Source organism: Acomys minous, assembly GCF_964271855.1.
Source record: "Acomys minous genome assembly, chromosome: 2".
NCBI classification, from domain to species: domain Eukaryota; kingdom Metazoa; phylum Chordata; class Mammalia; order Rodentia; family Muridae; genus Acomys; species Acomys minous.
Genome location: NC_140484.1, coordinates 95815068 through 95839561, shown reverse-complemented (window position 1 = coordinate 95839561; position 24494 = coordinate 95815068). Strand labels below are relative to the sequence as shown.

Sequence of the window (24494 nt, the reverse complement as noted above, 5' to 3'; positions counted from 1 at the left end):
AAGGTAAATCTACACCCCAGTCCCAGAAAGCAAAGCCAGACTCTGGTTTAAATCGATGGCACAGCAAGTCTCCAAGATACATGACCTGTCTTTGTCCTTTCTTCCAAATTTTGCAGATAGATAATTTTCTTAATGGCTAACATAAATGGTTCTAAAGTACACAGCCCTAAAAAAAATTCAGTAAGCAACTGAAAACTACCACGTCTCTGGATAGAACAGTAGGGAGGGAAGGGGAAGAGGAACATGGGCCCAAGGAGTCTCTATAAAAAGAGCAATCTCAACTCCCCGACTGCCTGGAAAGGCTCATGTGTTTTCGGAGGCAAGACAAAATTCTGTGTCAAAACACAGTGATTGGTTTAGAATTACCAGCACCAACATTGACACAGGCCGATTTCTGTGGGGCTAGTACAAGCTTTTACTCGTTTTTCTGCTTTGAAACCAGCATAAAAGCTCCCTAGTGACAGAGGTAGCAGCTACAGAAGATTTTATGTGCAGCTCATTGTATTGTGTAGAGTACAATTATACACATTCTGACTGAATTATGTCTCCTGAAGTAAAAAAAAAAAAACTGCATGCATATTTGTCTGGAAGAATCTTCACATGCACCCAAGTTTTAAGTTAAATAAAAATATCTTCGTGGAAATATTCATACCTATTCATGTACTTGTATGTGCATGCATCTGTTTGCTTTCATTCATACCACATTTTTAGCAAATGTCTACTAGGCATCGCTTAAGTATTAGGCACCAGGCAAGCACTATTCACAGACCCAGCTCCGCCTGACAGGGCATGGCCAAATGGATAAGCAGGAGAGGGCTGCACAATAAAGTTAGAACTGTGATGAATAGCAGCAAGACAGACTATGGCTTCTTAGAAAAGTAGAAAGAGAGAGCCTAGCTTAAAGCGACAATCCTACTGACCCCTATATAGAGAGCATAAGTGTCATTCTCGAGGAGATGAGTTGGGAAGCCCATTGAAGCAGTTCCTGGTCCCTGCCTTGCTGCACAACACATATGCGCTCGTGTGCCCTGAATGCACTTCCTCATCTGCACCTTTAATACTTTGCCAGGCTGATTACCACTCTTGAGGAGCACTGTGATGTAATATTTGAGGAATGTAAAAATAAATAGATGATAGATAGATACATAGATACATAGATCATACATACATACATACATACATACATACATATACATACATACATAACTAGACTACAAACCTACCCAGTGATATAACACTTTTATACTTCAAAATATTTCAACTGTTCCATATGCTTCATTTACTCCTCAAAATACAGTGATGAGTGCACATTATAAAACACAGACCCACAGGACAAAAAGAGCCTCTGGTACCTGTGCTGCCACAGGTACTAGATTGTGATACGTCAAGTACTGGATCCAAATCACTTGGCATGTGGAAATCACAAAGTCTACAATCTGACTTAAGCCTTTCTTTCTCAGACTCACGTACACTCGCCCCTTGAAGCCCACATTTCCTTAGTTTCTGCATGCATTTACTTGAAGGAACTACCACCTCCTAATGACCGTGCCATTCTTCGTTTGAACAATCACCAAATTTGACAAGGAACACAAGCAGCAGAAGTTACTTTCCCAGCTGCTTTCCTTTCCTGTCATCTAAGGAAACAGGAGCAGAGGGTTTGCTTTTGGAGGCCGAAGACAGAAGCTGGTCATAATTTTCAACAAACTGAATTTCAGTGAATTCCCTAGCAGATGTAATTGTTCTTTAAATGTGCATCGATTAAAACTAAATATTTACATGCAAGGCACCATAAACTCCCTGAGCAGGCTCAAGAAGAAAGCTATTCACAACAGGAAAATGAGGGTAAGATCCATTTTTTTTAAATCTCTAACAACAGAAGCTTTACAACCTCCCCAGAGGAAAAGACAAAAAGCATTTGCCTAGGGCTCCCTATACCATTCGTTCTAATATTAAACACAAGCTTCTCTTCACAAAGACTGTTATGTAAGGGGCTGCTGTAATCTAGCTCCTAAGTTCATTTGTGCTTTCTTATAAGTGCCTGGCATTGATGTATGCTCATGACTTAGGCAGGAAACGTACTGGCGGTGAAAAGGAATGTTCTCAATGAACACCCATACCTGTATGCTCAGCAACCTGAAATCAAACACTGACACACTCTGTGGGCCTTTCTGAGAATGCCTTCCTGGTGAGCAGCTTTCCAACCCCCAACTGGGTCAGCAAAACATTTTCTCCCTGGCTGAGTCATCCCCAGCTTTCTTCTGCACACTGGGAACAATAGCACATTCCCTACCTTTGAACTGCTAGTAGCAATTCTTTTACCACTCTGGATGTGGCCCATACCTGTAGTGGAGGAGCAGGGGACAGACAGCCTTCTAATTTTCTGGGTTGCATAATGCCTTGACTACAGTTTTCTTCTCAGAGCCCTCCACGATAGTGTTGGTATCCATCTGTGCACTTGAGGCGTAGGGTCAATGAGTCACCTGAGACTAGAGTTCACAGATTCGGGAGTGAAACCAAATCTGCTAGGCCTAGATTCTTTTTAAGTATCTAAAAATCTTTCAGGGATTTAGCTTCCTGCCTGCAAACCAACAGAGTGCAAAATGGCACTAGGTGCTAAATCAGCAATCATCAACAGAGAAGCAATTCTGAAGTCAGAGACTGGGTGTTAGACAATTCCCAAAACCTTTGATCCCAGCTTACTCTAGCCCAAATAGGTCTGCTTCTTCTTCTCTTCTCTGGAAAACAACTCAATAAAAACAAGTTAATAGTATAGGTTATATGTCAATGTGCATCTGAGCATAAGCATGTGTGAGCATAGTGTGTGAACACTTGTATGTGAACATGTGTGAATGTCGAACATCATGCGTAAATCTTAGTATATGCCCCTATGTTGTTTGGTATAAGTACCTCAAGCTAACCCACTGCACCACTGGAGGAGCTTTGCCACCCTCTGTTGCTTTGTAACGTGAGTACGAATGTTTCTATTTAAGTTAAGAGGCTCCAAAAAGCTTCTTGAAATATGCTCAAACTGTGTTCTTCTACACTATACTGACATCTAAATATAGACAAGTGGATTTACGAAGGTAAAATACAGCATGTGACACATTAGCACAAGAGCACTACAATGGTGAAGAATAGTGACCTTGCAGACTAGATTTTTATTAATGACAAAAAACGAGGGTCAGATGGGAAGAAGGAATCTTAATCGAGAAAATGCCTCCATGGGATTGGTCTAGAGGCAAGCCTATGGTGCATTTTCTTGGCTAATGGTTGATAAGAGAGGACCCAGGTCACCATGGGGGTGCTGCCCTGGGCTGCTATTTCCAGTTCTGTATGAACGAAGCCTTATCAAGCCATTAACAATGTTTCTCCCTAACTTCCGTATCAGATCCTGCCTCCAGGTTCCTACCTTAAGTTCCTGACCTGGCTTCCTTCAGGGATAGAGTGTGACCTAGGGGGTCATAGGTGAAATAAATACTTTCTTCCTCAAGTTGACTTTGGTCATGATACTTATCACAGCCATAGAGTCTCTAACTAAGACAGTACCAGTGGATGCTGCCTAAATGCAATGAGGACAAGACACAGAGACAATGGTCTGTAGGTGTGTGAAAGCAGAAAAAAAAAAAAAAGGATCCTGTGCCTACATTTTCATTAGGATTGAGTTAATTTTGACGGACTAACAAAGCACTAGTTAAATCATAGAAATAGTATTAGGACTGAGAGAATTCAGATCTTAGTTTACATCCCCAGAATTTCATAGTGAAAGGGTAAGAAGTGCAGTTAATGCTATGAACTAACAAACTAATACCCGTTTGAATAAACGAACATCTCATTTAAGATACCTAAGTATCGACCTGTCTTGTTTTTCAGCAGTTCCTTACACTTCCTCTATGTCAGCCACTTATTCTTCTTTCTACCCATCTAGTCCACACGCTTCTAACACAAAAACCACTGCTGAGCTCCAAAGCCACAACTCAGACATAAAAATTTTAGGTCGATAGTATTCACACACATATACCATCTCTCAGAAATCTATAGGCTACATCTCAATAACTACATTACCATGTATAAGTTTAAGGGTGTTTGAAATTTTAAATCAGGTGATAAAAGAAGCCAAACAAGTTATATCAAAGAGAATAATGTTGACTAGTCCCTGCCAGGGAAGCCAAATAAAAAGATCAAGAGAAGAAAAATTGAAAGACAAAAAAAAAAAAAAAAGTGAATAAGTAACAGAATCTCTCCAGTAACCATAAACCAAGCTGTGGCAAAACCAGATCTATGCATTAAAGTACCCACATCCATTCCTAGTTACTTGAACAAAAAAAAAAAAATCAAAAAACTTCAGCAGAAAACACACTCATACACATAATCTGTATATTTGTTTGTCTGAGATTAGAGGCTCCTTCGGGGCATCATATACACATCTTCCTGCAGGTACAGACAGTGCTCGACAGTTGCTTTAAAAGAAAAGCACAGTGCTACTACTGTGCAGCAATGGCCCCCAAAACTCATAAACAAGCATATTTTCATCTCTCCCACTTAAAGATATATGTGCTTCTAAACGATCTAATTCAAAGTGTGTGCAAACTTTTTTATTTCATTAAATGTATGTTTTCAGAACTATGTCTATAAAACTGCTGAAGCATCTCAATGTTATAGTGCCTGCCTAGCAGGCACACAGCCCTGAGTCTAATTCTTAGCAGGGAAAATAAGTGTGTGTGTGTGTGTGTTTGTGTGTGTGTATGTACATATGACTGTGTTTGTATGTGTGTGTGTGTTTTTAAATGTGTGTGTACATGTGTTTGTATACATGTATGTATGTGAATGAAAACTTCAGGAAATTTTACAACAAATGTGTCTTCTCATGACCATTTATCCCAATATTTTTAATTCCGCCATTCTTACTCCTCACCATTTTTGCACTTCTAAGTTTAAATTTTTACCAAAATATTCTCTTTAAAGCACATCTCAAATCTTGTCAATTTACAGAATTCTGTTTTCCACAAATTACCTTGCAAAATCTCTAGCAGCATACAGAGGGGCCCGGGTAACTTGTGTGTGTCTTCTGCTTTGAGTTTCACAACTCTGATTTTGCTCATGCAGCCATTTGTACCTTTGCCATTTTCCTCCCAGACTCAGAACATCCTCTTCCTCTGAAACCAGCCAGAATCCATGCCCATCCAGTTTAACTCAACTTTCTTTCATGAAGCTTTACACATCACAAGCATTCCTCTCCACCTACTTTTCTCTCTCTCTGCTCCCTCTCTTTACCCTGCACACCAATCATCTACTCTAGCGGAGCTTACCATGTCCTACTTTTTGTAACAGCCATTGTTACTTCTAGTAGTTAGAACACTCTTAAAGCAAGACTACTCATTGTTCAGTGGTTGTTTCTGTATTCGTAATTTATAGTCTTTGGTTTTGTCCCATGATCAAGCAAGCTCTTAACTCAATGAATTGCTTCCAAAAGGGAGAAAGAAAAAATGACTACATGGCAGCTCAAGCTTTAAATTCACATATTCTCTGTTGTTTCCTGCCAAGGGTCACCCCTCAGATAATAACCATTGCAACATATGAGATGCTTTTAATAATAGGTCAGGTGCCATAGCTCTTATTTGCATGAGTGTTCTGCAGTACAATGTTAGCTAATCTGCTTCTGTGAGGAAGAAGACACCTAACATGGCTGTCAGTCATATCTATCCAAGAGCATTGGTCCTCTGTGCTACTAAGCCCTAATTTATGTTCAAAATAAAGTTATGTTTCCAAAGCCAGAAAAAGTACTCTCGTGAAAAAGCAAAAAGAGGAGGCATAAAAGAACATACTGTGGTTATGTTGTATACAGTGATTGTTATACATTTTAACATTGTTCTATATTGTGGTCTATATCTTCAATTTATCTTCCAATAGGTAAATTCCTATTTACTATTACTAGGACACCCGAACAAAGGTAAATAAGTGGCATTTTTAAGTGTATCAACTGTCAGCATAACATCACAACAGCTGGACAATGAAGTCATAAAATATGCAGTCGTCTGCACTACCACCTTCCCCTCATACTTCTGATCATCTTAACCCTGTGTAGAGTTCTTACGGCACCATTCAGTATATTTTGCTCCCATTTGACATCCAATACAATGATGTTGGACACAGAGGCACACTAAACATCCGCATAATTAGTTTCCTCAAGAGATCTTGAAATTCCCAATTGAAATGGTTCAGACAGTGGATTGTAAAAAAATGAAAGTGTTCCCAACAGTCCATAAAGCATACCTTTTAGACAAAAGCGTACTGTAAAAATAGAAGTAAGCATGTGTTTATCAATATGCGTAATGTTTATCTTCAGTGTACACGAAAGTCATGTTCCTTCTGTGTTTCCTGCTGTACTACCTGGATGCACAGATGTCCTGAGTGACATACTTTGGAGTAAAAAAAAAAAAACAGTTTAAAAGCAAACAAACAAACAAACAAAAAGACTGTTGCTTCTCTCTTTTTTTATGGCGCTGGGGAGCATAAACTGTTGATCAAAGTCAGGACTTGGCAAATATTAGGCAGGTGTGCACCATGCTCCTGACTTAGAAGTCCAGCCTCCTGTGCTGTAATTTAAATAACTTTTAGAAAACTATGAAAATGAGTTTGGTAGAATACTTTTCCTATAAACCACAAATACCATTTATTTAAACAAACACCTATCCAAGTTCAAACTAAATTGTTCTCGTTTATTTGTACGTAGTCTTATCTCTATAATTTATTGTAAAGATTCTCAAATTTCTGTCCACAAAACACCTGTTTCAAAATAACTTGAAGTTCCTCCCTTAAGTGTGAGTACCCCAAGACTCCAATCCAGCACAACCCTGACAGAACTCCTAGAACTGAAGCACGGGAGACTATGAATTGAAAGCAACTTTGCCCGTGTGGTTCCAATGTACACCACATTAACAAGGAGAACATACCCACTCAAATTCTCAACATTGTATTCTCAAAAGAAAAGTTGCCGAATGATCACTTCCAAAAAAAAAACTGCTTCCAAATGATCCTTTCTTAGGATTTCTATAGTGCCACTAAACAGAAATCAAACCTGTTCTTTAAATTCACAGTATTGCTTAGCTTCTCATGTCCTGGCGCATTAAGGGGTGGGGGAGGGTGCGCCGTCTCTTCACCTGGGGATACTGACCTCCTCTTTCCACAGGCCAGAATATTGAATCTTGTCAGCATATACATAAACACTGACACTGGAATGCCAACCTTCCAGAGTCCTGGCACGGCAAGGCCTCCCTCCAGAGCACAGGGCAGGGCTCTGTCAGCACCTAGGACAGCGCCCGCCGGGCCTCAGAACAGCGGCTGAGGCCAGGAGACCCACCAGAGAAGCCTGGAGACTTAGACTACAGCTACTTGCTCTTCTCTCCTGCAATCCGCAGATCTTTCCAAATGACAACAAAGGAAAGCCTAAGTACCTTTCACCTAGGGATGCAAAGCCGCCCCCACACCCAGTCTCCCTTTGCAGTCCTCAGCGCCTGTTGCTAAGGGAGGGGAGACGGCGCTCTCGAAGCCTCGCGACCAGGTGACAGCCCTCCTGAGACGCGGAGTGCTTTGGGCGGCGCTGAGGACCGGAACTCTGGGCCAGCTTAGGACCCCGCGACAGGCCAGGCGCCCACAAGCGTGCAGGGAGCGGGGCGGCCAGGAGCCCGGCGCCAGAGCGCGCGGCTTCCCTTGCGGGCCGAGAAGCCCAGGCCGGCTCAGGCCTCCAGCCCCGCACGGGAGACATGTATGGGCCTAGGCGGCCGGGTAGGGCCAGGGACTGCTTGGGGAAGCTCAGGCACTTACCATGTTGACTTCAGAAACCATGTCGATGCTGGCGATGTCGATGTTCATCCCCACGCAGACTGGGGGACCTGCGGGAAGCGCAGCACACTGTGATCAGCCAGGCTCCAGCAGGGGGTACGGGTGGCTCTGAGGATGGGGGACTCGCAAAAGACCACCCACCCCACCCCGCTGCAGCTCCACGGAGACCGCCCCCGCCTCCCTCTCCACCCAGACCGCCAAACCCGGTGGATCGCGCTTCCCGCAGCGGCCGCGCGCATCCCTCTTACCCCCGAAGTCGGGTCTCAGGCGAATGTCGTAGCCTTTCAACAGCTTGTCGACGGTCTCCTTCACAAAGGACATGTTCCCGGGGTCGTTTACGCTAAAGGAGGGGCACATAGTACAGAGAACAGGGTCAGGCAGAGGTTCACCCGCCAGCGCCCGGCGCGCACACAGCGCGCCAGCCCGCGCCCGGCCCGCTTCCCGTCAACCCACTAGCGACCCTACCTTTGGGCGCAACAAACCACCGCCACCAGCACCGGGGCCGAGAAGATGCCGAAAAGCCTTCCTCCCGCAAAGCCCCACATCCCTTCGCCGCGCCCCGGCACGGGGGAGGGGGCGCCCCGCCGCCGTCGCGACCCGCAGCCGGGGCTGCTGCTGCTGCTGCTGCTGCCGCCACCGCCGCCGCGCTGGCCCGGAGCGGAGGAGGCGGAGGGGGGAGGGGGAGGAGAGCAGGGGGAGGAGCGGGCTGGGAGGGAGGAGCCCTGGCGCGGGAGCAATGGGCGGGCGGAGGCGGGGGCGGAGCCGGCCAAAAACAGCACCCGCCCCCTATGGGTCCGCGGTCGCCGCTGGGCTCGGGTTGCCTAACCTAGCTGTAGAGGCTGCCGGCCGCTCCGGGCTAGCCGGGAGGGGCGGGCTTGTGGCTGCAGGTCGGCTCCGTACACTGCGGGCAAGGGCCACGACAGCCCGGCGCCTTGCAGGGCGGGGGATGGGCCACCGAGCCAGCTCTTCTAAGCTCTCCACGGCCAGGCGAGGCACTGGGCTCAGAGATGCAACCGACCGACAGTGGAGTCATGGAAAGTGACCCACAACCCTCGCCTTATCCCACCCACCCCCACCTCCAACCCCGCCCTGCTCAGCTGGAGAGCCGGTGGATGCGTGCAGAGCCTCGGCGCGCTGCCTGGTCCGGAGCCAAGCTGCAGAGCTCTGAGGTAGCCCCATCCTCACCTGCTGGCCTCAGATCCTCGTGTCCCCAGGGTCCAGGAAAGCCAGATTGGCAGCAGCAGGGCCTGGAGCCCGGAGCACATGGCGCTGCTCCTCTAGCCTGAGTGGGATCTGCTCTACTACACCGTCACTGAGCTAGGAACCAACGGCAACGTGGGGATCCCCGCCTCCCTCCGCCCCTACCCCAACCCCCGGCTTTCCCGCCTGGCCCATCTTCCAGCCCCTTGCATGGCGGCACGATTATCTATTTATCAAATATGACTGTGTAAAACGGTCTCCTTAAGCTCTCCCAATCTCCAGCACAACCATGTCAGTGCTGAATCCTTCCTGATCACATAAATGCATTCATAATGAACTGTCAATAAACTGCAATTCAAGCCAGACTTCACAGACCCCTAGCCTATCATTACAAGGATGGGAAATAATGCATTTTTTCTGGTGTAGACCAGAAACGACCACCCTTATTATAAAGTATCTTTCTTTTCCACAAGGCAGGACTCCATCCTTTGGTGGTCATTAGAAAACTGCTGGAATATTGGTAAAAATAAATAAATAAATAAATAAATAAATAAATAAATAAATAAATTTTTAAAAAACTGGCTGGTGCACACCCTGATCTGTACACTGAACACTCACTGGTGCCCGTTTCACCTGTACATCACTAGAGTACACCCGCTTGTGCTTGCCCTACCCTGTGTATCACTGTTGTACACCCAAGGGGTACTCACTCACTTGTGGCCACAGGTTGCCTGTTTTTCTATAGTAAATGATAATCTTCAAAAAAGTTTCCCTGCATCTGGGCTTCTAAGATCGAGGAAAATGGTTATCCCACGCTACTAGAGTCAAACAGGGAGACCACAGATCAAGTCTGTTTCTAGTTCCTTTAGACCAGTTCAGGTGTCCAGTTGTGATGAGTGCTTAGTAACCTAAAACTGCATCCCACTATTGACTCCTTTGTGTGTGTGTGTGTGTGTGTGTGTGTGTGTGTGTGTGTGTGTGTGTGTGTATCTTTTCGTTTTGATTACCCAGACTTGGGTAGGCAAATGTCCAAACCTAGACATTTATTCTCAAGCTGGCATGTTTCTGGACATTAATTTAAAGTATCTTCGCTTTTCTGAGAATCAGCAGTTTTATTTTTAGAACTGTGGATGTGGCTGCATTACTTGGAAGGTTAAAAGATAAATATAGCTCCCTAATTATTTTCTGGAAAAGTCTATTCACAAGTGCTTTATTCTGCACCCTGTTAGTATTGCATTGAATTATCTGCGGAGTGGTACCTTCATTACGACACACATTTACGATTAGCCTGTGTCTCCTGTTTGCGTGCCCTAACTGGAGTGATCTATCCTGCTGGGAATCATTGCTACGAAAAAGTAATGACGATCAAAAGAGCCTGTGAGCAAGCCAACACTGTAGCAGGGCCTGTCACCCTTGCTACTGGCTTACATGTCCTAAGATTGGCAGAAACACATTACTAGTCAGCTGTGGCCCAGCTTAGAGCTCTGCTTCCACCTCTCTCTGGAGTTCTTGGCTTTATTAATCACCAGCTGTCACTCCAGCACCTATTTCTGTGACAGCTGTGGTCAACCTTATATGAGAGGAATCCCCCTGTTTCATTTCATTCTATACCTTGTGCGTCTCTTCAACTGATGAGGAGAGAGGATAAAGCTCATCCTGCTTCAAATGGCCCTACACAAGACATGAAATTCCAGCAAGCCGGAAGTCCTGGGATTGGACCTTCAGCCAAAAGAAAGAAGGGGCGGTGTGTGTGTGTCTGTGTGTGTGTCTGTGTGTGTGTGTCTGTGTGTGTCTGTGTCTGTGTGTATGTCTGTGTCTGTGTGTATGTCTGTGTGTGTGTGTGTGTGTGTGTGTGTGTGTTTCTTATTGCCTCTTAAGAAGCATGGCTCAGCCCGTCAAAACTCACCCTAAGAGCCATAGCGCTCTCTCTCTCTCTCTCTCTCTCTCTCTCTCTCTCTCTCTCTCTCTCTCTCTCTCTCTCTCCCCCAGGCTCAGCCATGGCCTGTTTGCTGGCAAGCTCTCTCCTTCTCCCTTTCCAGGTTTCAATCCCTTTTCCTTCCTCTCCTGTTTTCATTGCTGTTACACACTTTAACAAGAAATGTCACTTAGATTTTTGCCTCAGGATATGTTTTCTGGGAATCCAGGCTATGTATGCCTGGAACCATGAAGTAAGTCATTAAAAATACCACTTAAAATACAATCACCTTAAAATAGGAAAGCTTTAAAAGCATACACTCATGTAACCACTGCAATTCAGCTTCACGAGGCAATAATGTGCTCACCCGTGGCCACTGAAGCCACTTCCCTCGTTCCTGGCCTACTTTATTAGGTATGCCAAAAGCCTGAGCGCTAGGTATCACGTCCCTCTCTCTTGCTGAAGTAAAAACCAAGAATTCGTCACACCCTGATTAACTGGTGACGATAAGTTCTTCAATTCAGGAGAAAGCGCTATCTCATTCAACTTAACTGGGCCTACACAACAAGAGGCACCCAGTCAAAAGAACTGTTTGAGAAGGATTAGGAGGTGAAGCTTCATTGGAGGATGTATGTCACTGAGGTAGGATTTGAGGTCTTAAAGACTCGTCCCATGCCCATTATGCTCTCTGCCTCCTGCGTATTGTTGGAGAAGTGGGCTCTCAGATGTTCCTGCTGCCATGTCTTCACTCTGGCACTATGGACTCTAATTCTCTGAAATTGTAAGCCCAGTTAAACTCTTTTTTTTAAGTTTCCTTGGTCATGGTGTTTCATCACAGCAATGGAAAAGGGGACTAATACAGTAAGTCATATGTGCATAGGAATTTATCCTTTTCTTTCAGACTTTCTAGATATTTTTTTAAAAGTACAAGTTTTGTGGGACCTAGTGGATCCCTGTATGAAGGAGCATTCACGACATGAGCATGACCATGTCAAAGACCACAATGCCTCTTGTCTCAGAATCGGGGAAATGGCAAGGTTTCCCTAGATCAGACTCATGGGGATGTCCAGGCTGTCCCCTGCTCCCAGTACATGTGTTGACTGTGTGTGCATAAGCATCAACTACAACCCATCCCCCTTCCAATGACCAAACTCTCTCCTACAGAGAGCCCCTATCTACCTAGATTAGTTAACCTAACTGTTCAGCTGTTTCTCATAAACTTGCCTAGATTCCGGACTGCTGGGATGTCTCTATCTGAGTTTCCAGCTCACCTAATCTCAGCTTTTCTGAGTATGTGTCTCAGCTCTTCATTCCGTGCCATCCTGTCAGATCAATCTTAAACCCATATAGATCATGGAAATTTTTTCAAAGTATTTCTTACTGATTCTGTGTACTTCATTAGTATCAGCTGTAATTTGAGGTATTATCTCTCTCTTAGGTTAGTTAATGATTTATCTGTATTGTTTATGCATTCAAGAAACCAGTACTTGCTTTGTTTTGCCTGTCCTCTAGTTCTTTCATTTCTGCACTGGAGTCTAGTATGTCTTTTTATTAACTGCCTTTCTGTTTGTGTCTTTTTTGGTTTGTTCTGTGTTTTGGTGTTTTGGCTTATAGAGGCAGGGTTTCTTTGTGTAGCCTTGGCTGTCCTGGGTTTGCCTTTTAGAGCAGGCTGGCTTCGAACTCACAGAGATCCACCTGCCTATGCCTCCCTGAGTGCTGGGATTAAAGGTGTGCGCCACCATGCCTGGCTCCATTTGTGTCTTGTTCTTATTTACCTAAGCCCTTGATGCAGACCATTAAAACATATCTTTGAGATCTCTCTGTTTAATGTAAGTACTCATCATGATAGATGTCCCTTTAAGAACTGCCTTTGTTGCATCCCAAAGGTCCTGACAGCTATGCTTTCACTCACGTTCCATTTGACTTTTTTTCTTTCTTTCTTCCAGTTTCTTCAATAGCACTGGTCATTCCAGAGTATACTGTTCAATTTCCATGCATTTCTGTTGTTTCTGCATTTCTCATGCTAGAAATGTGTACTTTTATTAGACTATGATCTGATAGGAATATAAGGAAGAGTTTTTATTGTTTTATATTTGGTGAGATTTGCCTTATTTTGCCTGAAATGTCACCTATTTTAGAGAAATGTGACCCATTTTAGAGGATGTGTATTCCTTGACTGTAAGATGGAGTAACTTGTAAATAACTGCTAAATCCATTTGATCTGTGGTACAGACTTATTCTGAACTTTCTTAACTTTCAGTCTGGCTAACCAATCTATTGATAAGAGTGGAGTTTTAAAATAGCCTACTATCATATCAGGAAATTCCCATTCTTTTATGTCCATTATTATTTGTTTAAATAACATTTATAGGGGTGGAGGTACTAAGACTCAATGTATATGCATTTCAATTGTTAATCTTCTTCATGGTTTCTACCCTTTGTTAATATGTGGTGGCTTTCTTTACTACTTTGATCTGAACTGACTTTGACAGATTATGAATGATATACAAACTTCCTTAGACATCTATTTGTTTCATAAATTCCCTTCCATTCTTTCATTCTCAGTTTGTGTCTTACTAACTGAGATAAATTTCTTAGGGACAAAAGAGAGTTGGATCTCATCTTTCGAATGTTATCATCTGGCCTGTGTCTTTAAATCATAGAGTGAAGGCCATTTAAATTTAGAGTGATTGAGAGCCTTGCTGATTCCTGCAATTTGCTCGCTTATTAGAGTATTATTTGATGTTTTCTTTCTTCTCCATTTATGTGACAGTTTTGCTGGTTTACTGTGTTGGACATGGTGAATTCTTCCTTCATTTCCCTTTATTCATCTGTTACTCCCAAGAATGTATATTCTTTGCTCTTCCATTGATTGAATTTCTTTTGTGATTCCCTTAAATATTTGTGCAATGTTGGCTTAGTGGTTACACATTGCTTTAGTTTGCTCTTGTAGTATCCTATTTCTATGTCAAATTTGAGGGATAACTTTACAGAATGTAGCAATTTGGGTTGAAGGTTATCTATTTTCAAGCCTTAAGATGTACATTTTCTTGGATTTTTAAACATTTTCTTCAGATTTTATTTATTTATTATTTATACAGTATTCTGCCCCCATGTGTGCCTGCAGGCCACAAGAGGGCACGAGATCTCATATACATGGTTGTGAGCCACCATGTGATTGCTGGGAATTGAACTCAGGGCCTTTGGAAGACCAAATGGTGCTCTTAACCTCTGAGCCATCTCTCCAGCCCCATTAAACATTTTTAAAGATTTATTTTTAATTATGTGTTATGTATGTATCTGTGGTATAAATATGTCCATGGGAGTGAAGAAGCCCATGGAAGACAAGTCAGATCCCCTGGAGTTAGACTTACAGGTTGTTGTAAGCCATCCTATGTGGTTGCCAAGAATCAAACTCTGGTCCTCTATAAAAGCAGTATGTGCTCTTTGACACTAAAAGTTCTTTCTAGCACTTGTTTTTGTGGCTCTCAGGTTTTTAAAAAAGAGATCTTATAGGAATTTCAAACATTTCTTTTTATGAACTTTTTAGGGTGGGTTGGGGTATATGCACATGAGTGCAGGCACCTGTGGAGGCCAGAGGTATTGGATCATGCAGATCGGGATACAGGAAGTTATCATCTACTTGATGTGGGTGCTGGGAACTGCCTGATGAGGGTGCTGAGAGCTGCCTAATGTGGGTGCTGGGGACCATCTCAGGTTCTCTGCAAGAGTAGTATAAGCTCTTGGCCTCTTAGCCATCTCTCCAGCCTCAAGTATTCTGATATGTTAACTTTAATAAGTAGATTAAGATTTTTCTCCTACAGTCTGTAAAACTGTTTCCCTATTGTATATGATATATTCTTGTCACCTTGACTATAATGTGTCACAAAATGGTTCTCCTATGGTCATATCTATTTGGAGTTCTAAATGCCTCTTTGGATTGTTCTGGATATGCATTTATTTCCTTCAATGTGAAGAATATCTGCCACAATTTTATTGAATAGGTTTTCTATGACTTTAGTGTTTAATTTCAACGGCCTATTCTATGCCATGTTTTGCTTGTTTGTTTGTTTGTTGGTTTGTTTTTGAGACAGCATTTCACTATGTAGTCTAGGATGGCCACAAGCTTGATATCCTTTTACCTCAGCCATTCAAGGCTGTACCACACCGCAGCCTGCTTATACCCACAAATTCTTATGTCTTGTCACTTGATCGTATCATAGTGTTCTTCAAAGTTGTGATTATGCTCATTTTGTCCTTATTGATATATAAAGTAACATTTTTACAATTTTGTCCTCTATCACTAGACCTTCCCCCTCCCCCTTCCCCTTACCGCGCCTTCCCCCCCCTTCTACTCCTCCTCCTCCTCCTTCTTCTTCTTTGCCTTGGTCTAGTGAATGGTGATATGTTCCACGGTGTTTTTAATTTATATCTTTATTTCCAACTTTTCTGTTTGTTTTGTTTTCTCTTTCAAATACAAACTCCCTTGCTGAATTTCTCATGCTTCTCTCTGACTTTTTTATTTATGTCACTTATTTGTACAATCTTTGAAGCTATTGTTTAATGTTCCACATGAAACTTTGGAATAGTTCATCTGCTCATTTCAGAAGCTTTGAAATCAGTAGTTGAGCAGTTACGCACATTTGAGTGAGAGTTTTCCTGCCTACTTTTTCATATTCCTCAGGATTTGTTGGTGGTTTTGGTCTTCTTCTTCTTCTTCTTCTTCTTCTTCTTCTTCTTCTTCTTCTTCTTCTTCTTCTTCTTCTTCTTCTTTTCCTCCTCCTCCTCCTCCTCCTCTTCCTCCTCCTCCTCCTTCTCCTCCTCCTCCTCTTCCTCCTCCTTCTTCTTCTTGCTACTTGAGGAACTATTGGCTTTTAATCTCTCCTATTTTTATTTGAGGATCTTCCTAATGATCCTCAGCCTACTTTCAGGGGCTCAGCCCTTCCTACAGCTCAACCAGCTGCTTTTTGCTATTGCTACTTCCATCTTTCACCTCTGGGTAGCCCTTCAGCTAGAGCTGTAAGGTTTGTTTTTCTTATTCACTCAAATTCATGTTCTGCAGTTTTAGTATGGCCCTCAACCCTCCCACCCTCCTCACCTGCCCCACCCCCTCCATCCCCCCCCCCCAATTCCTTTTGTAAATGGCCACTGACCTTCCTCCTCCTCCTTTGGAAAGTTGTTCTGTTCTTTCTCATGCTAACTGTCCTTTCCTTCACTGCATTATATGGAAGCAGCTTCTTATCCCTTGGAATGTCTCCATTTTGGTGTGCATGTGGAGGCTAGGTTAAACCTGGGGTCTTGGGCATGCTTAACCTGAGCTTTGCTTACGCTTTGTACTAACACCACTTTAGTTTGCTTTTATCTTTTTATTTTTAATCCTAGTATATTTTTGTGTATAATCAGAAAATGTTATCATTCAATATATTTCAGTTATTTTTAATTTATTGGTTTGTAACAATTATATAAACAATTATATAAACAATTGTAAATGCCCCATGAGAATTTAGTCTATTTTTTCAATGTTTTAATATTATCAAAGTAAATATATTTTAACAAAATTTATTGATTATATGTTTTATTTATTTATTTATTTATTTATTTTTGTTGTTTTTGTTTTTGAGACAGAGTTTCTCTGTGTAAACTTGGCTGTCCTACACTTGCTTTGTAGGCCAGGCTGGTCTCGACCTCATAGTGATCCGCCTGCCTCTGCTACCTGAGTGCTGGGATTAAATCTAATATTTTTTAACTGCATCAGTTTGGTTACTTTTTTAAGGATGTGAGAAATGTCTTTGGAGCTTTTCATCTATAAGGTATTATCCTCTTATCCTGAGTCTTATTACACCATTCCTGGAAGAAAATCTCTCCCCTTTACAAGTAAGGTGAAGCCATATCAGAGGTGTTTTGGCATTGCTATCTTTCTATCTTGCAAAGAGTTGGCATTGCTATCTTGCCTCTTTCCTAGTATTTTGGCAAAGAAAGGAGGTCTTTGTTCTTTCTTTCTTTCTTTCTTTCTTTCTTTCTTCCTATTTGCACCTACTAATATTTCCTTGTTTCTAACTATAAGACTCATCTAAAACCCATGTGACAAAAAAGAATCCCAGGAAATTCTCTAAAGTGTCATTCATGAATTATGGGTCCCGTGTCATTTTCTGCAAAATTAGTAATGTTTCCTATAGTGTCACTTGTTTATGCAAACAGTACAGCATCTGGCCCTTTTACCTATGGTTAAAAGTAGCAAATAAGACAGGCACATGGGAAGTTCCGCAGCTCTCAATGGCTTCTGCTTCATCTAGGGATCCAGTATGGGTCCAGACATAACCCCAGGCTACCCCACAGGCACAAAGAAGCTCCATCAAAAGCTGCTGAACAGAGATGCAAAATCATCTTAAAGCTAGACAAGGTTAGCTTGGGGAATTTGGGGAGTTCCACATCTTGCACAGCTGAGAAGGAAACTATGGACCCAAAGTAGAGATCAGAATTAACTCCAGATGAGGTCCATAGGTTTCCAAAAGATCATGGGAAAATCTACTGGTATTTAGCAGAAAGCTTCATCCCTAGCTTTCATAGTGGTGGAAGTTTCTATATACAGTAACAAGGGGGGGAAGTCATAAACAGTCTTCTGTAGCTAGCTGTAACACTAGGAGCTACAGTAATGACTGGATGGGAAAGATACTGGTGCAATAGTGGCACAAATGTTATGACACTAACATGGCACTTTGTGGTTGGATTTAAGGCCTTCTCCACTAGATGAAACCCATGTGTTGTATGGTCAACTGAATCAAAATCTCATAGTTGGTTAGGTCCTAGGTCCCATGAGAGAGCCCAGTATTAATATTCTGCTAAATAGACACAGTAACAAACTGCCCTCTAAGATCTCATTGGGTTTTTTTTATTTTTTTTAATATTTATTTATTTATTATGTATATAATATTCTGCATGCAGGTCAGAAGAGGGCACCGGATCTCATTATAGATGCTTGTGAGCCACCTTGTGGTTGCTGGGAATCGAACTCAGGACCTCTGGAAGAGCAGCCAGTGCTCTTATCCTCTGAGCCATCCCTCCAGGCCCCAGGTCTCATTATTATACCCTTAAATTAGTGAAGCTATCAGCTCCCATCAGAATAGCTTCTTTTTACAGTAGATGATGATTAATACAGAAATCCACAGGTGGGCAATGTGCATAGAATAAGAGGGGGAGGAGGTCCCCCTCAGTCTTAGACCTAGCGGAAGAGAATAGGGTGAAAGCGGGAAGGAGGGAGAAACGGGAGGATACAAGTGAAGGGATAACAATTGAGTTGTAATCTGAATAAATTAAATAAATAGATAAGAGACTTTGGAGTTCTCAGCTGTAAATGGGACATATACATCACATTCCACCTTGACAAGGCTTAAGTATAATCATGAAAGAGAGAGGAAAATGATTTTAAGTCCTGGATGGAGTGGGTGTTTACAGTGAAATAGTAGTTACCGAATAGGACAGTATCAATGTCCACAGGAATTTATAGCAACTAGGACTACATGTACAAGGCCTGCACAGGGACCAACCAGCCAAAATCCCAGCATGTATGGGAAATGAAATCCAGCTTTAGCTGGTAATAGAGATATTGGTACCTGATAGTCGGTTATCTTTAACGATGAGTCCCCTAAGAGGCTACCCATGTTCCAGTAGATGACCTGTGCGCATTCAGGGAGCTATAAGCAGATTGGTTGATTTAAAAACAATAAAGGAAGAGGGCTGGAGAGGTGGCTCAGAGGTTAAGAGCCCTGGCTGCTCTTCCAAAGGTCCTGAGTTCCGTTCTCACCAAGCACATAGTGGCTCACAGCCATCTATAATGAGATCTGGTGCCCTCTTCTGAAGTGCAGGTGTAGTATATGCAGGCAGAGCACTGTATAAATAATAAATAAATAAATCTTAAAAAAAAATAAAGGAAGTAGAAGACAAGAAATTGGGGGAGAATGGTAGGGGTGGGGATAGAAGAGAAATTACAATGGAGGGCACAGGGATGGATTTATTGCAACACATTATAAGCTTATGTGAATAATAAAATATTTAAATAAAGAATGGGAAATAGTACATTTGCTCCATCTTAAATAATACATTTACTCCTTACCCTTAGTCTTTCTGTACAATATTTTAAAAATATTTCTGTCACTTCTGCTATTAAAAGAAGACAATAAAGGGGAAAGATAAATGCCTGTATTTAATCTTCCATGTTTAACTCTTAGTTCCATTAATACATTTGCTAATATTAGATCACTCACACATTCCTGAAATAAACCATAACTGTCCATACTATATCATTCTGTTTTAATTTATGTGAATCTATCAATATAGCTTTCATTATTACGTCTTTCACAGCGCATGATTATGAAGATAGAGGGGCGTTTAACAGTTTCACTGGGCTAGCTGTCTTTCTGAAGTTCTGTTCTTCCCTTCTCAAAAGATTTCTCACTTATTTTGTTTTTCTAAGCAGGAAACTCATTGATTTCTATTAATTTTAAAATGGTGTTGATTTTTATTTTACTGCAGACTACTGCTTATAGGCAGAATTTTCTGTCTGCCAATAGTTTCTCCAGGCAGTGTGGTGATACAAGTTGAGGCCTTTGTCTTTGCTTTTAGGAAGCTGGTATAACTGTCATTGGCCTTTTGCTGTGTTTTTCTTGGATTTCTTCAGCTTTGTCCTACTTAGGATTTTCTCAGATTCACGGAAATCTGTTTTATTACCACAGATACTTTTATGATTTACCTTTCAAGTATTTTTCAAGGTGTCCTGGTGCAATTTAATGGGCAGAAGCTTTGTGTATGCTGCAGACGGGACTTCAGGAGGCAGCAGTTGTGGGAAAATGGTCTGTTTTCTCCTTGCTGAGTTGGACTAGGGATTGATTTTTCAAGAACAGGCTACTCAAAAGTAAGGCCCCCACCACCGCAAAAAACATACATCCAAACCAACAAATAGGCAAATTGCAACACAGAAACACACAAGGCATGGAAAACCAAGGCAATGTGAGTCCTCATGATGACTTCCCAACTATGAAACACACGTACTGAAATATATAAAATAACAGAGGAATATTTCAAAGATTTTCTGGTATTAAAAAACCATAGACTAATTCAACCCAGGATCAGGAGCAGAAAGTCAGCAACATAGAAAAGTCAGTGAAGTAGAAGGAAAAATTAAATAACAACATGGAAGAGAAATTAAAGAAGGCAATCAATATTTAAAAACAGAAGAAGAAAGAAGAGGAGGAGGAGAAATGTTAGAAATAAAAAGGTCAACGAACCAATTTTTAAAAATGGAAAGTGTCACCAATAGAGTTGCCCAAACAGAAGATAAAAACGCAGAGATGAAGGACAATATGCCAATCAACATCAAGAGAGAAAGAAAAATCAATAAGCATAATTATAACTTAGAAGAAATCTTGGATATAAGTAAGAAACTGAAACCAAGAATCTATGTAAGAAAAGGGAAATAATGAAAAGGGAAAGAAATGGTGAAATAATAGCAGAAATATACCTAAATATAGAGAAAGAAATTAGCATTAAAACATCAGAGACATTTGAAACTCCAAATATACATGAAGAATTTACTAGTGATCCATTATAGTCAAGACATAAAAAATAAAAAATAAATTAAAAAATATAAAAACAATACTAAAAGTTGTAAGGGGAGCTGGCAACATGGCTTATCACATAAAGGCACTTGCTTCCAATTCTTATGCTTGAATTAATGCTTAGAACCACATAGTAGAAAAAGAGAATTGGCTTTTATAAGTTAACTGCTACCCTCCAAGAATGTACCCACCCATACACAAATAAGTACGTATAAGAAGAAGCAACATTAAAAGATGTAAGAAAAATTCCAAGTAACCTACAAAGGCAGAAACACAGAATAACATATCTTTTGCTAGTAACATTAAAAACAAAGAAGATGTGGAATGTCTTTCAACCCCGGAAATTACATAGCACCCAGCCAAGATTGTTTTATCCATCTTTTGAAGTTAATATAGGGAATGTGGTACTTCAAGATAAGCATAAAGTAAGGTAACTAATGACCACCACCTCAGCTTTGCTCATGTGCAAAGAAATGCTATACACAAAGGAATAAGAAAACAGTTTCAACTACGACAGAGCAAAAAATAAATGAATTTCATGAGAGGACTAGATAAACAAAGAACTAGGAAGGCAACTATTGTATTCCACAGGGTAAACCAGCAAACCCTGATACTAATAGGTACAAAACAGAAAAACAAAACAAAACAAACAAAAACAGTCACTCAACCTGAAAAACAAGTCAAAATAATAAGACTGAGGTAATGTCAAACTAATTACTAGCCCAACTTGGGACCCACACCATGGGAGAAAGCCAAGCCCTGTCACTATTAATGATACTTTGCTATGCTTGCATACAGGAGCCTAGCATAACTGTCTTCTGAGAGGCTTCATCCAGCAGCTGTTGGGGACAGATGCAGAGACCTACAGCCAACAATAGGCCAAGCAGAGGGAGTCTTGTGGAAGAGTGGAAGAAGGATAGAGGAATCTGGGAGGAGTCAAGGACACCACAAGAAGATCTACAGGGGAAACTAAGCTGGGCTCATGGGGTATCACAGAGTCTGAGCCAACAACCAAAGACCATGTATGAGCTGGACTTAGGCCCACACACACATACACACGCACATGTATGTAGCAGATGTGCAGCCTGGTCAACATGTGGGTCACCTAACAATGGGAGCAGGGACTGTCTCTGACTCTGTTACCTGCCTTGGATCCCTTTCCCCTAGCTGGGATGCCTTGTCAGACCTCAGTAGGAGAGGATGCATTTAGTCCTGCTGTAACTTGAGATGTCAGGATGGGTTGGTATTCCTTACAGGTCTCCCATTCTCTGAGAAGAAGGAGAAAGAGGGACTGGGGAGAGAGGATAAGAAAGTGGGACTGACTGGTAGCAGAGGAGAGAAGGAGAAAAGAGACTGGGATTGGGCTGTAAAGTGATTAAATTTAAAAAAAAAGAAAAAGAAAAAAGTCTGAAAAAAATGTGTGTGTGTGTGTGTTGCAGTTTCTCTCTTATCCCAGCTAGCATCCAAATAATCAAGGCTGGATTATGTTACTTACAGCACAGCAACTGAGCAGTTATTACTCTATTTTTAATCCTCTAATCTAGACTGACCCCTTCTTTTCCAAAATCCCAGACATACTTGAATTTTATGACTTCCTCTCCTCAGTTGCTCTCTCTCTCTCTTGATGTCTTCTGGACCTCTGCCCATGTCTGACTCCCCTACTTCCTCTCTTTCTTCTCCTTTCCTGGCTGCCAGGAAGTCCAGCCCTATTATCTCCCATGCTCAATAACTATTTGTTGAGTTGTTTTACTGACATATCAGGGAATGATTGGTGAGCAGTGTTTGCACAGCATTGAGACAGGAGATTCTCAGAACAAGGGTTGTAATCAGATATGGGGAACACAGAGCTCAGCATTTATATCTTTATGTAGTGCACAATAACATTATGCCTGTGAGATGTAGCAGTAGTTAATATGCATGTTCCAAGAATTTGGGGCTCTAAATTTCATAAAGCAAAAGCAAATGGACACAAAATAACAAACAGGTGCAGATGCTATTGTAGCAAGTGACTTCATAGCCTGCTCTTATCTCTATATCAGTCAATCAACCCGACAACCAAAGAGCTTTCAAAGCTAAGCTACAATGTAGATTAAACATCCTTAACAGATACATACTGAAAATTCCATCATTAGACATAACATCTATGTTTTCTCAGCATCTTATAGAATCTTATTTAAAAATAGATCACATTCTAGGCCATAAACAAATACTCAGCAAATACAAAAGAATCAAGATAATTTATTGTATCTTATCAGGTCATACCACGAGAAAACTACAAACCAATAGCAAGAAAAACTACAAAAACTGAACAATACGCTCTGGAAAAACCAGTAGGTTATTGCATTAGTTATTTTTATATTGTTGTGAAGAGACAATATACAACCCATAAAAGAAAGCATTTAATTGAAGGGTTTCTCCAAGTGTCAGAGGGTGAGTTAATGGCCATCATGGCCAAGAGTATGAAAACAGATAAGGAGGAGAGAGAGAGAGAGAGAGAGAGAGAGAGAGAGAGAGAGAGAGAGAGAGAGAGAGAGAGAGACAGAAACAAAGACAGAGAGAGACTGATCTTGGCTTTTGAACCCTCATAGATCACCCCCAATGCCCTAGTGACATACCTCTTCCAGGAAGATGGCTCATCCTAATCCTTCTTAAATGGTTCCACCATCTGGGAACCAAGAATTCAAATATAGGATCCTATAGAGGCCATTCTGACTTAAACCACCAAAGTTGTTAAGTGGAAAAGGAGAATAGAAGAACAGTTGTAAATTGTTAGAATCAAATGAAAAAATAAAGGCGCAAAGTATCAAAACCTTTAGGATCCACTTTATGGGAGATAAATTTGTAGTGTAAGTGTTTATATTTTTAAAAATTAATTTTTTTCCTTCATTAATTTATTCTTGTTACATCTCAATGGTTATCCCATCCCTTGTATCCTCCCATTCTTCCCTCCCTCCCATTTTCCCCTTATTCCCCTCCCCTATGACTGTTCCTGAGGGGGATTACCTCCCCCTGTATATGCTCATAAAAATTAAGATGGTCTCAACAAAATACATAATTATAAGCCCATTGTCATAGGATAAAAGAACAACTCAAACACTTAAAAATTGCATCAGATATTAGTGAAATGAAGATGCAAAATTTAATACAATCAATCAATTAAGCAAAGTGTCAATTAAAAAAACATGTAAGCCAGGTGGGTGTGGTGGTACATGCCTTTAATCACAGTACTTGTGAGGCAAAAGCAAGTGGATCTCTGCAAGTTCGAGGCCAGCATGATTTGCAAAGAGAGTTCCAGGCAGGGCTATTACACAGAGAAACTCTGTCTCAGAAAAACAAAAACAAAAAGAAGGAAAAAAAAGAAACAGGGCTGGAGAAATGGCTCAGTGCTGCTTGCTCTTCCAGGGGTCCCGAGTTCAATTCTAAACAACCACATGGTAGCTAACAACCATCTACAATGTGATCTGATGTCCTCTTCTGCAGATAAAGCACTCATGTTCAATAAATAAATAAATTAAAAGAAAGAAAGAAAGCCAGCTAACATGTAAGCCTAGTAACCAAATTAAAGAAGGAGAAGACTACGATTAACCAAGTAAGGTATGAAAAGGAGGAAGTTACTATTGACTACAATAAAATCCAGAAAAACATTAGGAACACTTGAAAACCATATATACCCAAACAACTGGAAAATATAGGTAAAATGGATAAAACCTTATACATGTATGACCTACCAATATTAAATCAAGAATGCATAAGCAAACATATCTTTAGTAAACAAGATTAAAACTATAATTTTAAAAGCTTCTTAACAAAGAAGGCCAGGACCATGTGCATTAACTGGCAAATTCTACCAAAACTGCAAAACTGCAAAGAACATACTGCATCATGGATAGAAAGGAAAGAAACAATGCTGCACTAATCCTATATGTCCT

General features: G+C 41.4%; 1 protein-coding gene across 3 annotated transcripts in view; it reads right to left on the bottom strand.

Annotated features, from left to right (window-relative positions):
• The window catches only part of GABRB3 (gamma-aminobutyric acid type A receptor subunit beta3), a 253662-nt gene that overhangs the window by 223283 nt on the left and 5885 nt on the right, over positions 1 to 24494 (bottom strand). Inside the window, exons 1-3 of one of the 3 annotated variants that reach the window (XM_084759633.1) lie at positions 9025 to 9162; positions 8088 to 8179; positions 7822 to 7889 (exon numbers count right to left, since the gene is read on the bottom strand). In XM_084759633.1, coding sequence (XP_084615759.1) covers positions 7822 to 7889; positions 8088 to 8179; positions 9025 to 9104 — 240 coding nt within the window. In that variant the 5' untranslated portion in view covers positions 9105 to 9162. Of the gene's footprint in view, positions 1 to 7821; positions 7890 to 8087; positions 8180 to 8304; positions 8493 to 9024; positions 9163 to 24494 lie in introns of those variants that run through there. The other 2 variants (XM_084759632.1, XM_084759634.1) reach the window with 2 other exon arrangements.